This window comes from Conger conger, chromosome 18, assembly GCF_963514075.1.
Source record: "Conger conger chromosome 18, fConCon1.1, whole genome shotgun sequence".
In the NCBI taxonomy this organism is placed as follows: Eukaryota; Metazoa; Chordata; class Actinopteri; order Anguilliformes; family Congridae; genus Conger; species Conger conger.
In genome coordinates this window covers 22,160,090-22,174,570 of record NC_083777.1, presented here as the reverse complement: position 1 = coordinate 22,174,570, position 14,481 = coordinate 22,160,090, and the positions used below count along the sequence as shown (strand labels likewise).

At 45.9% G+C, this 14,481-nt stretch overlaps 1 protein-coding gene across 3 annotated transcripts; it reads left to right on the top strand.

The window, feature by feature from the left end:
* Positions 1–1,218: 1,218 nt before the first annotated feature.
* Positions 1,219–14,005, top strand: ncoa4 (nuclear receptor coactivator 4). Of its 3 annotated transcripts, none has more exons than XM_061227963.1 (10): positions 1,219–1,404; positions 7,541–7,667; positions 8,730–8,870; positions 9,316–9,404; positions 9,699–9,807; positions 10,480–10,554; positions 10,647–10,781; positions 10,948–11,979; positions 12,076–12,168; positions 12,279–14,005. In XM_061227963.1, the coding sequence occupies exons 1-10, from the start codon at positions 1,367–1,369 to the stop codon at positions 12,282–12,284; spliced, it is 1,845 nt and encodes a 614-aa protein (XP_061083947.1). In that variant the 5' UTR covers positions 1,219–1,366; the 3' UTR covers positions 12,285–14,005. The 3 variants fall into 3 exon arrangements, with proteins under 3 accessions (XP_061083947.1, XP_061083946.1, XP_061083948.1); XM_061227962.1 differs by having other exon boundaries at positions 1,220–1,404; positions 10,477–10,554; XM_061227964.1 differs by lacking the exon at positions 1,219–1,404 and adding an exon at positions 5,051–5,357 and having other exon boundaries at positions 10,477–10,554.
* The last annotated feature ends 476 nt before the right edge of the window (positions 14,006–14,481 follow it).

The window sequence follows — 14,481 nt, the reverse complement described above, 5'->3', positions numbered from 1 at the left end:
GCTATTACATTCAATTTTGCTTTACATTTTGGTGAAATACACAAGTATCTTATTGAAGAATAAGATGATTTTGCACCCTGGATCAATTTATACACAGTGTTTATTATCTTCATCATTTAATAATTACATTGACATTCGCATAATTTCTGGTGACACATTGTAAATCAAGGCATCTGTTCAGCCTAACCATGTTGGGTTTTTCCAAATACAAATTTTAAATAAATATTTTACGCATTACAATTGCATCCATTTTTATACATTTCTTTTGAGACTTGTGAATTCAGGTAATAAGAAAGAAAGATTATTATTAGACAATGTGACAGAAAAAAGCTTTCTGATCACTGGGCTATCAGATTTAATGGCTTCCATCTTATGTCCTTAGAATGTATTATTTTAAAATATATACATTCTTAAAAAGACTGATTTTGCACCCAACTCTATAAATACAAATGTCACTGTGTTGTCTTCTGCATGGGATAATGCTACACCTTAGGCTTTACAATACAGTAATTACATGTTAACTTGGTGTTAATTTAATTGCAACTTATTCATCCAATATTACAATAAAACATCCACATTTTTTTACTGGTTGAGTTTCTGAATTTGGTAACTGTTTTTCTCACACAGTAAGGCAAACTTAGATACTTAAGTCAGTGCAGTCCAACTCTTTTCTTTTTCCAAAGAAATATATGATGTTAATAGTACAGAATCTGAAATCTGATAACATGCTATTGTTCATGATACGTTTGGAATTACTGCATTTCCTTGACCTTTGGTAAGGATGGTAGGACTTGACTCCATTTCCTGGATGAGGAGAAGAAGAAACCAAGAGATCATTAACTCTTGAAAGCACCTCTGAAAACACTGAGTGCCATTACATTTAACATAGAAAAGTGAGCATACATGGCTGACATCCGAAAAGAGCAATGCAATGATAATCAAGACTCATATGTGGCTACCAACAGCTCATATCGTGTACTATTTAAAAAAATTAAACTTCGTTAACATATGTATGCGTGTTTGTACCATGCTTGTTAAACAATCATTTATATAGTTGGATTCTGAGAATAAAATAAATGTTGATTTTTACGAGATGAAACGCTAGGTGGAAACAGTGTGCCACAGGACAAACCACTCAGCTATCAAAAACTGACACGCCACCACGGAACTGAGAAAACCTTGCAGATGTGCGCATAAAAAAATTGTAGACGTAAGCAGTGAAGTGTCGCGGGAATCTTCGGCAGGAAAGTGGTTCATGACGTAAATTACGTCCTTTTCCACGCATGCTGTGGGGCATTCAGGAGCCGTCACCCTTTTAACGTTTTTATTTTATCGTTAGAAAGTGAAACTTTATTTTAATGCTTTAATGAGTTCCAAATCGAAACAGTTATACAACGGGACAAGGTAGGTGACACTGTACGATAGTTATTTAGCTGCCCTGCCTTAGTAGGTTCTTTCCGGCTGAGTATGCTAAGATAGCATTAGCTAGCTAGGTAATTTCAGGTAACGCTGGCTAAGTCGCTGAAGGAAATAACCCAGTTTTCAATTTGCTATTTAGTGTGACTTATACATGCTGACCTTAGACGGGTTTAATTGTTAAGCACATATGTAGTATGTGTATAGTTATATTACTTTATTTTGTATTTTAATATGCTGGTCTTCCTTGAGACTTCGCTATTAGCCTAGCTAAGTTAGCCAGATGAAAAGTTGGAAAAGATTATTTAGGGAGGCTTACGATGGTCGACATTACGTGGTATTTGAAGTGCCATGCCATTTCTGAAATAGGTTCTCACAATTTCTGAGACTGCGTTTTAGAGTGGTAAACTTGCTATAAAGTCAGCTCTTGACCCTTGAATGAATGTCATTTTGCTCGGTGATGCACGATGGGCGCATGTACGGCGGTGATAATTGTTCTGGGAAGAGGAATGCTGAAAAATATATGGCACCATGATAAGTAAGGCTAGAACAGGCGTGTCAAGCTGCTAAGTCCGAGGGCTGCAGTGTCTGCTGGTTTTTGGTGTATTTCAGTACGATTAAGTAATTGAGTCCAAACACCTTGTTCTACAGGCCTCTTAATTGGCTGCTGATTGAAAGGTAACCACCAATATAGCTGACATTTCCACTACTTTTTATTTATATGAACTAACATTTTATAAGCTATGTTGGGTGCTTTATTAAATTACATTGTCTGTCATAACCATGTTACATTAGAATGTAGGCATTTGGCAGACGCTGTTATCCAGTGCGACGTACAGTTTAGCAGGAGACAATCCTCCCCTGGAGCAATGCAGGGTTAAGGGCCTTGCTCAAGGGGCCAACGGCTGTGCGGATCTTATTGTGGCTACACCGGGATTCGAACCCCCTGTCCCAGTCATTTATCTTAACCGCAATGCTACAGGTCGCTAGGTTATATACAAGGTTATAGACTGTAACCTTGTAAGTGGCTGTAACAATTTTGTTGGTACTATTTCCAATGTGGAAGGAGTCAGGTCATCTGATGTCAGAGCCAGTATGATTTAGAGAACTAAAATGTAAACAAACAGTTGCACAATGTTTATGACACTGGGTTACAACTGTAAGGTTGCAGGCTCACATCCCCACTGAGGCACAGCTGGCTGACTAATGACTGTGCCACGCTCTGCCATTTGTGTCATTTTAACCAACTTTATACACAGTGATTCTAAAGTGTTTCATATCTTTGTTTTCAGCACAAACTCAGCTACATAATATTATTATTAGTAGTATTATTATTAATAATAATATGGCAACAGTAAGTAGGTCAGAATCATATGTTGGTTGTAAATTGTTCTAGAATAAATTGTAAATAGTAGTTTTGAACATGTAGGCTAGAGCAATGCTGTAAAAACACATACTAATGTATTCTAACAAAATTTTTGGATCACTGAAATATGTTAATCTATGTGTTTGGTATCAAAAGATGACTAAATATTGGCTTTCTTCAATGAATATTTGTGGTATGTGGTCCTGCTAGTTAAGTAGGCCTTTCCACAAAGCAATACTCAGTGAGCAATTTAGAAGACAGAATGAATACATTGTTTGATTCAGGAATTTATTGAAATCACCACACAGACTACATACAATGAAGATGCCATTCATAAACACCTCAAAGTTTTGCGTGCCATTTTTCAAAACTGTTCATGTTTAGCTGCAAGCACAGGGGGACATTGCACTCTTTGTTCTCTTTTTCCCCCCCAATGTCCATCCTGCAAAGCATGCACATCTTGCAAAAATGCAGAGGTATTATTTTGAGATGTGATGGTTAGAATCGTTCATAAATTCAGAAGTGATGACTTAAAAATGCACATTACTGAATATTCCGACGAAGACAGAGAAGTTGCAATACAGCCACATATTTACCAATATGATCATAAGAAATAGACTTGCTCTTGGAGTTGGTCTGTTTAGCTAAGTTATTTATGCTAATATTGACTGTGCGAGGACAGCCAGTTTTAGAATCCTGGCTACGTCACTACACATCACGTATGTATTATTTTGAGATGCAATGGTTAGGGTGTGGGAATTTACAAACGCACAGATTGCTGAATGTTGAAATGAAGCTGGAGAAGTTGCAGTACACACAGAAGAAATGCACTTACTCATGACGCCCAGTGATCCGTGCCATTTTCCGTAATGAAACGTGTTCCGTGATGAAAAATGTTTACCTCAAAAGAAGTGAATAGCCCATGCTTCTGTATGTCATTGTATCGTGTTCTGTTCTGGCTCCACGTTGGAGGTCAGAACAGCAGAATCTCTTGCCACCTTCAAGCGCAAACTGAAGACGCACCTCTTCAAGCTGCACCTCTCCCTGTCCCTCCCTACCTCCCTGTAAACCTTAATTGTTGTCTTTACCTGTGATATTTACTTGTGTATTAGGATGTTTTATTTGGCTAGGTAAGCATTGTTTGGCTAGGTAAGCGGTTCATACATTGTTCATGCTTTTGCGTGTTGCGGTGCTAGGATAAAAAAGAAAAATAAATTCCGATGATCAAATAGGCCCTGGTCCTCATCTTCGTTGTGCAGGTAGCAGTTGAAATTGTACTTCCCTCTAGGGTCTTTCAGCGCACTTATTCCCGGTATGGGTATGCACTTTGCACTTTGTTGTATGTCGGTCTGGATAAGAGCGTCTGCCAAATGCCATTAATGGAATGTAATGTAATGTTTTGCAGTTGGCGTTCTTGCACATGGTATCGCCCCTCCCCTGCCAGAGAGTAATTATCACCTCATTTTCATTTGAATGAGATGGGCCTGAATTCACACCGAGCGAAACTCACATATTACTGAATGAAGATTAAGAAATTGCAGTGGTCTTATTCATCTAATTTAAAACACTTTTATATTACCTGTCAATAGGTGAATTGCAAAGTAAAGATTCTAAGGTTTCTGTCAATATGTTAGTTGCATCTGTATGGTAAAATCTCACAATGTGAATCATCCAAATGGAAAGGAACCGCTGACCCCAGAGTGTTAAGCACCGTTCTCAGCCTAGATTCCTTATGACCAGCTGTGTAAACTGTATGTAAAACAAATATAAATTCACTCAGTTGCTTGGATATTATATTAAACTTTCATTGTGGTACAGTGGGAAGGATTATTCACATTGGTTAATACTGGGAAAGAGGACCAACATTTCTTTCCGTTATGGCAATTCTGTACTCTTGTGTAAAACGGGTGGAGAATAAAGTTAAACCATATGAACCCCATTAATCAAATGAATTTTCGATTTGGTATTTCCATGGTATACCCTTTGTTCCCAACTATTTGTATTAGTTATACCTATTGTACTTATTTACAACATATTTGGATAGGCCATTCAGTCCAGCAATGCTTGTCTTTGCCTACCACTGTAGTGTATTTACTGCCTAGTTTGCCTAAAAGCTAAATGGTCTCTAAACTTGTAATTTTGTCATAAGGAAATTGTAATGAACAGAATTCAGAGCTATTTCATTGTCTGTAACATTGCAATATTTGTAAATCTTCATTTGACCATCTTTTACATGCGTTGATATGTTCTTCCCTTGCGCTAGTTCTCGGAGCGGCGTCTTTGAAGTGGTTTTTCCTGTTGTCGTTGTTTTGTGCCGTCGCTCTTCGTACCCTCCCTGCGAGGGCCCCATCCCTTCGGATGGCGTACGTGCGGAATGCAGGACTGATGGTGTCTGGCTGTCAGAAGCTCGGGCGATGACGTAGATGACGTAGACGCGAAAGTAGGCTGTTCCTTCTGCATAAGCCATGGTATCGAACTGACAAGCCGGCTTTTTCGTTCGTGAAAGAACAGAATAAACACGGGAGGACTTCCTAGGAACTAGCAACGTGCCTTATTGGACCAAATCTAAGACGAGGTACGGAAAATATTAGTAATCTAACGTTATATTTTTGTTGTATATCGTTAAATGCAAGGTAAAGTACATTTAGTCCGGAACCGCCATTGTATTTTCTGGCCGACCTCCATTTTATCCAGCAAGCTGGCTGATTTCTTTCGCTAGGCTAGCAAGATTTAGACGAAACCAATGGCAACCGTGTAACTGAACTGACAAGCCATCGCTCTTTTTTCCGTTTATTCCGTTCACCAATAACTAGCTAGCTATTATTTAATCAAGGGTTATTATTTTAACTAGCTACCAAAATACAAGCATTCCAGTGTGCTAAGATGAGCTTCGGTATTCCACCCCCTTTCGTGAATTTCCTTCAGACATTAGGTGCGTTTTAGCTGTCACAGTTGGCTGTTAAATAATATATTTGTTTCAGAATTTGTAACAGTAGCGAATAAAAATCACATTATCTGCTAGCTAACAACATGAAGTCAAGGTCAAAGCTTACGTTAGCTACTGTTCTTGAACGTGACCAAGGAGCTGTTTCAACCCCTTCTCTGCTCCGACTGGTTCGTAGGCCGGCGGTGCTCTACTTTTGGAATCTGAAAATTTATTCCATAGAAAACCCTGACCTTTAAAAGGTAACGGGGAAAACAAATAATAATATTCGATATGCATTGGATAATTTATGCAAATTTCGGCGTCCATATTTGCCGTTCTCGCGGGTACAACTTAGCCAAAGCTGCAGCAGATATTTAGCCTTTTATCTAATTGCCAATATGTTTAGATTATATTTCAGCCTGTGCATGCTATTTAGTAATATAGGACTGCTGTGCAAGAAAAGGAAAGCGGTGTAAGCATTATCGGAGTACGACCGAAGATGCTTTTATTTTTTTATTGCTCCACTATCAGCGGAAGGGCACCATTACGGTTTGGCAGGGAAAGTTGAGATAAGGAGTCAAAGTCAAAGAGGAGCACTCATCGCAACGTTACTCGACACTAATTCAGGCGCCTCAAGATTTTTCCCAGAGATGTCATTTTACTGGTACCATTTTCCAATCTAAGAAGCATGAGTTGAATATTGCAGGGCAGGATTATGTAGCTCAGTCGATATTAACTTGGCAGGAACATTAGTGATTTACTAGTGATTGAAAAGACACAAAATTTCTGTTTATTAGAAGTACCTTAAATATTGATTATTGGCAAGTTATGGTTTCGAATTTCCATGCAACATAAGGGACAGCTAGTTTGACCATAAGAATATTCATCAAAAAAAGAATGCAAAAAAGAATAGTGAAAAGTTCTCCTGCTTCCTTCTGAAATGACCTTATCACAGTGATGAAATGGGCTTTTGCAGAAGGACAGTGCCCGTGCAGCTCTGCTGTAATTATCAGTGTGCCAGTGAAACGGTAAGCCTTTGTTATCCCGGGCTGATCCAGAACAATGGCTGTTTCGCGGTGACCGCTGTGGTCCCCCGACAGTAGCGCACTGTTGCAGTCGGTGTTTGGCGGGATGGGTGTGTTGGGGCTAGGTTGGCGCACCTTTGGGGATCGTTCGGAGACTGTACCGCAGGCTTTGCCTCCGTGGCATGCGCTCCTGTTGTGTGGGGATTCTGGGCTAATCCCTCTGCGTGACTGGCCTCTGTCGGCCAAGTGCGGGGGCCGGTTACAGCTTCGCCCGCTGTAGGGCTCTGACCTCATCAGCCATACAGGTAAATCCCCAGGTGGGGGGTGTGACCGGCGGGGCCCGGGGGGTACGCCACCTCCCTGCAGACTCCTGTATGGGGAAGTGGAAAGTTGCACCATTAAGCATCGTTTCTCGCTAAAGAGGAAATGAATCGAGTGTCAAGTGGAAATGCGATTCTAAACTTTCCTGTCTGTGGAATCTCTGTGCTATTATATAACCGCGTCCCTGCCAAGAATAATGCTGGTCTCTTCCTCATGCCATTTTTGCCCTTTTACTTTCCAGTTCCTTGTTTGTTGTGTAATTCGACGGCAAGGGCAAGGTGTGTGAGAGACTTTGCCTAGAGGGAAATCGGTCTCATTTTTGCCCGCGTGAAAATGAGGAATTTGAAGTCACGTTGTTCAGACGGGTTAATGGCACCATAGGGAGGAGAGGAAGAAACATACGGAGTAGGCACAGTCTGTGTTTTGCGTTTAGCCCCACTGAGTTTCCACAGCTTCCTCTAAGCGGTGGTGTGTTTCTGTGTGCAGGATGTCTCCCGGGGAGGACAGCGAGAAGACCGTGCTCCGGCAGTGTATGCAGGCCCGATCCCAGCTGGAGACCGCCATTGCTGGGGTGACACGAGCCGAGGCCACCCTGAGGGACAACTCCAGAGAGGTGAGGGTCCCCAGGACTGACCCGTGGGGCACGCCCTCATCCACCTTACCGCGAGACTAAGCAGGCCGACATTACATTACATTACAGGCATTTAGCAGACGCTCTCCAGAGCGACGTACAATGAACAGACAGGCCGACGGACAGACAGACAATGTCACCCTGTCGACACAGTACGGCTGCTTTATTCTCCTAGCACATAGCAATAGGGATCCTCAATGCCTGATGATTGTTGTGGGACAGTCCTCTTGTGGTTGGGAGCTCTTTGTCCTCAGTTGTCCTAAGTTAAGTTAATAATCGCTATGGGGTTGATGTCATATGGGGGGGGGGGGGGGGGGGGTCTAGAGTCATTGGCGGGTAGGTGTGTCTGTATACACACCAGGTTTTATAAAGGAGCCTGTGAGATTGGCTGGTGTACACTGCAGTTCACTCAGCTCCAGGAGCCACACCGCAGCAGAGCTGTTAAACTCTACAGACACAGCGCTGGATTACTGGCACTTAGGATAATTACCCGCGGAATAGGTAAACAGTGTTTTGGTTCAATTGCACAGGCTTTTTTTGCAAGAAACTTGCAGTTCCCATGGTCATTTAGCAATTTTATTAAAGAGAGTTAAAGACCAGGAATGCTTTGCTTTGTTTGGTTAGGAAGGAAAATTGATCACAATTGATGATGTGGGGCTGTGTTACTGTGTGGTTTTTTAAAATGTTTTTTTTATTTTTATGTTTTTTATTTATTTTTTGTTTTGTGAATTGAATGACTCTTATGACTGTCAAATTGTAAAAACGGGAGGGGTTAGTGTTTCTTTTGCACATACAGCTGGAACCAGATCAGTGCGGTACACACAGCTTGTGGCTTTGACCCTTGCCCTTATTCTCCATAGCGGGTCTTGTGACGGTGCACTGTAGGTGGAGGGGGACTGGGATTTCAGGGGCCTGGGGCCCCGTAGTGTATGACGCTCACGCTCTGCCCTCTCTCCCTCCCTCTCTCTCTCTCTCTCCCTCTCTCTCTCTCCCTCCCTCTCTCTCTCTCTCTCTCTCTCTCTCTCTCTCTCTCTCTCTCTGAAGGTGAAGTCCCAGCTCCACAGCTGCATCAGCAGGCACCTGGAGTTCCTGCGCTCCCGCGAGGTCTGGCTGCTCGAGCAGATCGACATCGTCCAGCAGCTGAAGGAGGAGTCTCTGCAGCAGCAGATCCAGCAGCTCCACTGGGTGGGTCCCCCTGTCCCCCTGTCTGTCCCCAGATCTCTCTGTCCGTCACCCTGTCTGTCCTTCCATCCCCGTCTGTCTCCACGTGGTGCACGTGTTGGCTGCGTGCCAGGGGTTCATATAACCCTGCATGCGCACAGTCGAGTGCAGAGTCCGACCTTGGCAAAAGTTCTTTGAGCAAATGTAAGCCAGGAGAAGGATTTGGTTGGTCATATGCAGTGTCTATAAATAAGCATTCTAAGGATCACAGATTTGTGTTTACCAACTAAACGCTTTTTTTGTGTGTTTTCCCCAGGAATATTGATGTACATAATTGTCAACTGCATTTCTTAACATGAATGGCTTTAAATGGAGTTTGTGGTGAGAGCGTGCTGATCTCTGTACAGAGCGCTGTGTGACGTGGTTTTAATCCTGGCAGTGATTGATGTTCTCTCCGTCTCCATTTTAGCTCCGGGGTCAGTTTGACATCCTCATTCACCAGCTGGAGAATTCCCACAGCCACGACCTGGCCAATCAGCTCACCAGCTGCCTGGAGAAGTAAGCGTTTCCTCCTCGCCTTCTTCTTCTGTTTCCCTCCTTACCTGCGCGGTGTCTGGTGGTGTCTTTGTGTAATCAGATGAACGCTGCCTGAACTTGTGGTTCACTGAGATGCACATCGGTAATGTTGGCATACTTCAGACTGCGCAGTGATACTGGATCACAAGTGCTGTTTTGCTGGAGTTCTCTTAAAGTGACAGGCACGCGTTAGTGCTGAGTAATTGTGTGTGTCCTCGTGCGGTGCATGTGCTGGGCGGCTCTGAGGCTCTGTGTCTCCGTGTCTGTCCTGTCCAGGTTGTCCTCTCTGAGCCTGAGACCCGAGGAGACCCCTGAGATGAGCTTCCAGGCCGACGTGCGCTCCCTCAGACAGGCCATTACCTCGTTTGGGACCATCGCCACACAGGTGCGCGGGAGCTCCCTACGCGCACACACACACACACACACTCCTATACACACACACACACACACACACACACACACACACACACACACACACACACGCGCGCACTCCTATACACACACCTGCCTATAGACACGCACACACACACACACACACACACACACAAACACTCCTATACACGCACCTACACACACTCATACACACACTCCTATATACACACCTGCCTATAGACACACACACACACACACACACACACACACACGCAGTCCTATACACACACCTGCCTATAGACACACACATACACACACACACACACACACACACACACACCTGCCTATAGACACACACACACACACTCCTATACACGCACCTACACACACTCATACACACACACCTATATACGTACCTATACACACTTCTGCATACACCTATGCCTTCCTATACACACCTACCTCTACATGCCAGTGCATACCTATCTATACACACCTACACACCCCCAGACACCCTTATCTGCCCGTCCTCACCCACACACACAGAAGCACACAGGCACATGAAAGCGTTTACACATCTACGGCACCAACAGAAGGGAACTCCATACCCAAGCACAGCCGTTTTCTCCTGCGTGCTGTGGTTGCATTTGATGCTAACGGTTTAGCGCGTTGTCCTCCCCAGCAGATGGAGGTGACCCCGAGCAGCAGTCCTGAGAGGTCCTGGCTGCAGCAGGGCTGTCCCGTCGCTGTGAAGAAACAGGTGGGTCTGCGGAGAAGCTGCAGGCTTGCGTCTGGTGCTCCGCCGGGAAAGGACAGCAGCTAAATCTGTCCTGTCTGTCTGTCAATACACAGAGGCTGGAGCCAGAGTGGGGATCACCGCTGGCTGATTGGCTGCTCAGGAGCCAGCCAGCATCCGGCGACCCAGTTGGATACCAGTCCAGTAAGAACCCTCAGGATTGGCTGGCCAGCTCAGGGGAGAAGATCCAGGTGAGACTAAATTGAGTGTGGTCAGCCACAGAAATGAAGGCTGTTGGATGAATAGTCTCATGGCTGCATCATAACATTGAGATGTTATTCAATTACGCTTGCTTGTGTTCACCAGTGTGGTGCATTGTCTCAACTAATGGCCGGTTGTAATTTGTTCTTGCGAAAGGCGAGTCGTCCTCTGGCAGCCTTTGACTTCCACAAGGCCTGGGGCCAGCTCAAAGACCTGGAGGCCTGGCTGATGGGTGAGAAGACCCCCGCCAGGGAGAGGACCATGAGCAACGCCAGCACCACCTCCACCTTCTCCATCGAGAAGATCGACGAGTCCGAGTTCAACCTGGGCACGGAAGGAGAGGAGGAAGAAGAGGAGGAGGAGGAGGAGGAGGAAGGAGTGGAAAAGGGGCAGAAGGAGGGGGGAGAGGAAGAGGTGTCCGAGGCAGAGGAGATGGGCGACTGGCTCATGACGCCGCCCCCTGGCGGCGCGGGGGAGCGCAGCGACGCGGGCCGGTGGAAGCAGGTGTTCCGGCCGTTCCAGGAGGGCTTCCGGGCGGGAGACTGGCTGGGCAAGGCGGACTGCGGCTCGTGCTGTGCCACGCGGGCCAAGGCGGTGGAGATCGAGAACCTGGGCCTGCTGAAGTGCCTGAAGCAGAGCCCCCCGGCCTCGCCCGCCCCGCCCGCCCTGCAGGTGTGGCTCGCCCAGGCCCCGGCGCCGCCCGTCGCCGTGGAGCAGGTGTGCAAGGCCAACGAGCCGTGCGGCAGCTTCTCGCAGTGCGTGTGCGAGGAGAACTGCGGCCGGGAGGCCCTCAGCGCCTGGCTGCACAGGCAGGAGGGCCTCGACAAGAACGGCAAGGCCGGCCCCAGGGCCCCGCCCACCCCGCAGCAGCAGCAGATGGAGGCCATCCTGGAGGCGTGGCTGCACCCCAGCCGGGGGGTCTCCCCCTCCCCCTCCCCCTCTCCCGCCCCCGCCTCCCTGTCCGCCTGGGTCTGCCCCTCCGCCCGCAGCCAGGAGAAGGCCAGCCGCGAGGAGTCCAGCTCCCAGCCTGAGAACCCCTTCCGCAGGCCCCTGCAGTCCGACAGCTGGGTGTTCCCTGCCAAGACGCGCGCCCCCCCGGCCAAACCGCACTGCCCCCCCGCCGACACGCCCGCCAACCCCGACCCCGAGGAGGACAAGTGGCTCCTACGGAAGAGGGCCCAGGCACAGGTAAGGCCCCGGAGCTCAGAGACGCACCCCGTTTAACGGTCGACCGAGGAGCGACCGGCCTTCTCACTGTTGTTTTTTCTGTTGTTTTGTTGTCAGGAGCGCTATGGCCTTCCTACAGTATGTGACCTCTTCGCCTGTATGAAACTGGGTGGAGACAAAGAAAAGTGGCTTCATAGAGCTCCTATACAGGTGAGACGTAACACCGGTCGCTGCCTACCTGCACTGAAATAAAATGGAATAAAACAAAAAAAAAAACGTTGTCCCACTCCTGAACACAATGTTCTCCCTCTTCTCCACAGATGTGAATACTGCAGTAATTAGCTATTGAAGATTTAATAAGGAGCCACTGAATCGCTGATCTTCGCACACATCTCCGATTGCCTTTCCTTGCTGCTCTACAGGGACCTGTACAGTCTCTTTCTCTCTCTCTCTGTCACTCTCACTTTCTCTCTGGGCTGTGGTGTAAGGTGTAGGCGCACATGGAGAGAGGGTCACCGTGAGCCACTAATCCGGTCCGACACGGCAAAATCCTCTTTTGACCGAGGAGAGGGGTTGGCCCAAGGTCTCACAACAGCCTGTCCCGATGGATTCTAAATAGGCCAACGATCTGAACTAAGTTAAATATTTTCCACGAAGCACATGAAAGATCTGATTACTGCTCACGTGTGGCCAAGCTCTCAAGAATCTGCTTTGGGGGAAATAAAGAATTGGATGGGAAGGAAATGAAATCTTTGAAATATATTTTATTCAACCATCTTAAAAAGGCTTGTTTGGATGGAATAAAATGCATACGTTTATTTTAACGAACAATCATTTTAAATGCTTATTTTTACGGCGCGTTAAGTTTTTCCAATTTACAGCATATGGGGATATTTAGCTATTTTTACTACTCTGCGCTACAAGGGTGGAATGTATGTATGGAAACCCGCTCCTTATTTTAACATAGTTTTTTTCTTTTCAATCATTTTGTGCCGTAGAAACGGGCTGAATTCTAGTTCCCTGGCCTTTCCAGTTCTTTCTCAGTCGGTGTCCTTTAATGTTCTCCCTAAATTGGCTCAAAACATTAAATAGATTAAACAGGATAAAATTGTTGAGATTGCTCCGAAAGAGTCTTCCCCCCATAAATGATGATACGATACAGAACATAAGCTAAATCCTGGCAGGCGTAGGCTATGTTTGGAAACTAAACCACTTTGTTTTTATTTTAATTTTATTGTGCGCCTAATAGTTTGTCCCATTGTGTTTGGTGGGCCAGCAGAGTTGCAAGAACCAACACTGGGCAGTGAAAGCCAAGCACGCGGGTGGAGAGTGGGATCAGAACGGTGCTGTTTCTGACCGCAGGCGTTCACCCTGTGCATCTTCTGACATCTCTGCGTAGGTTCATCTAGAGAGCCAGGCCTCCGCACGCGAGAAAACGAACCTTTTGCCACGCAGTCATTAAAGGCATTCGACATCAATTATTTAACCACAGAAATACGACGTTTCTTCGCTAAACGCTTCCGTGTGTATGTCTCTGCGTAACTGGTAACGTGTTTGAATGATCGAGTACATGTTTGTATACGACTGGGGGAGAGCGGATGGAGGACAGTTTTGTAAAAAGTTCATAACTTTAGACTTGCCAAGATCGGTGCGGAAGCTTCCAGAATCAGCTAAACGGTGCTATGAGGGACCTTCCCTCCGTTTGACCTGAAAGCCAGCGGTATTCTCAAGGGTCCCATTTGGGACGGGATCGCTGGCCTGTGTTAGGCCACAGTGGTCAAGATTTGGAGTTAGTCCACAGGACTGCCTGGGACAGCGTCGCCATGGCAATGAGTGACTGGGCATTCCTCTTCTCTTCCTCCCCCACCCCCCGATTCCATATACTCTAGCAAGCCAATACTTTGAGGTGACATGTACTAAGTGCTTTGAGCATCCTTAATATTAGCTAGAGGTCTTCACATTCTTGCTATATGTGTCTTCCTTTCCACTGATGTTATGTATGTGTAACATATTTAACTCAAATAAAAACTATGAAAAAAAAAAAAAAAAAATCATTGTCTTCTGCTTTATTTGCACATTCCGGAGAGCTGTTGTCTGCTGGTTGTTGTAGTTTTTGTTGGGTTGAACGGCGCACACGCAAGGCTGTTAGGAGCCTGGGTTGAACTACACTGCTGACGGCGTACATGCCCCTCGCTGCTGCGGCCGCATTGCTCAAGTGGACAGGATGAGATAAGTGGAATCTAGTCGGGTCATCTACCGCCCCCCATAATTACCGACTGCTGAAACGACAAATTCCAGCGGACCGTTTGAGCTCCAGGGCCTCGTAAGCTTTTTGTAATCGGATCACGGGTGCACAGCAAGGAAGGGCCGATCCGCTTCAGGATTTTGTGCCAACTTCTCTCACTTATTTAATTGGCTGAATAATGCCTTGAGACATTTGTATATGCACCAGCTACAGCTGCAGACTGCAAGTGTGTTCTACAGATTTTACTGTGCTCAAGCACAGGAGTGAACCAACATCAT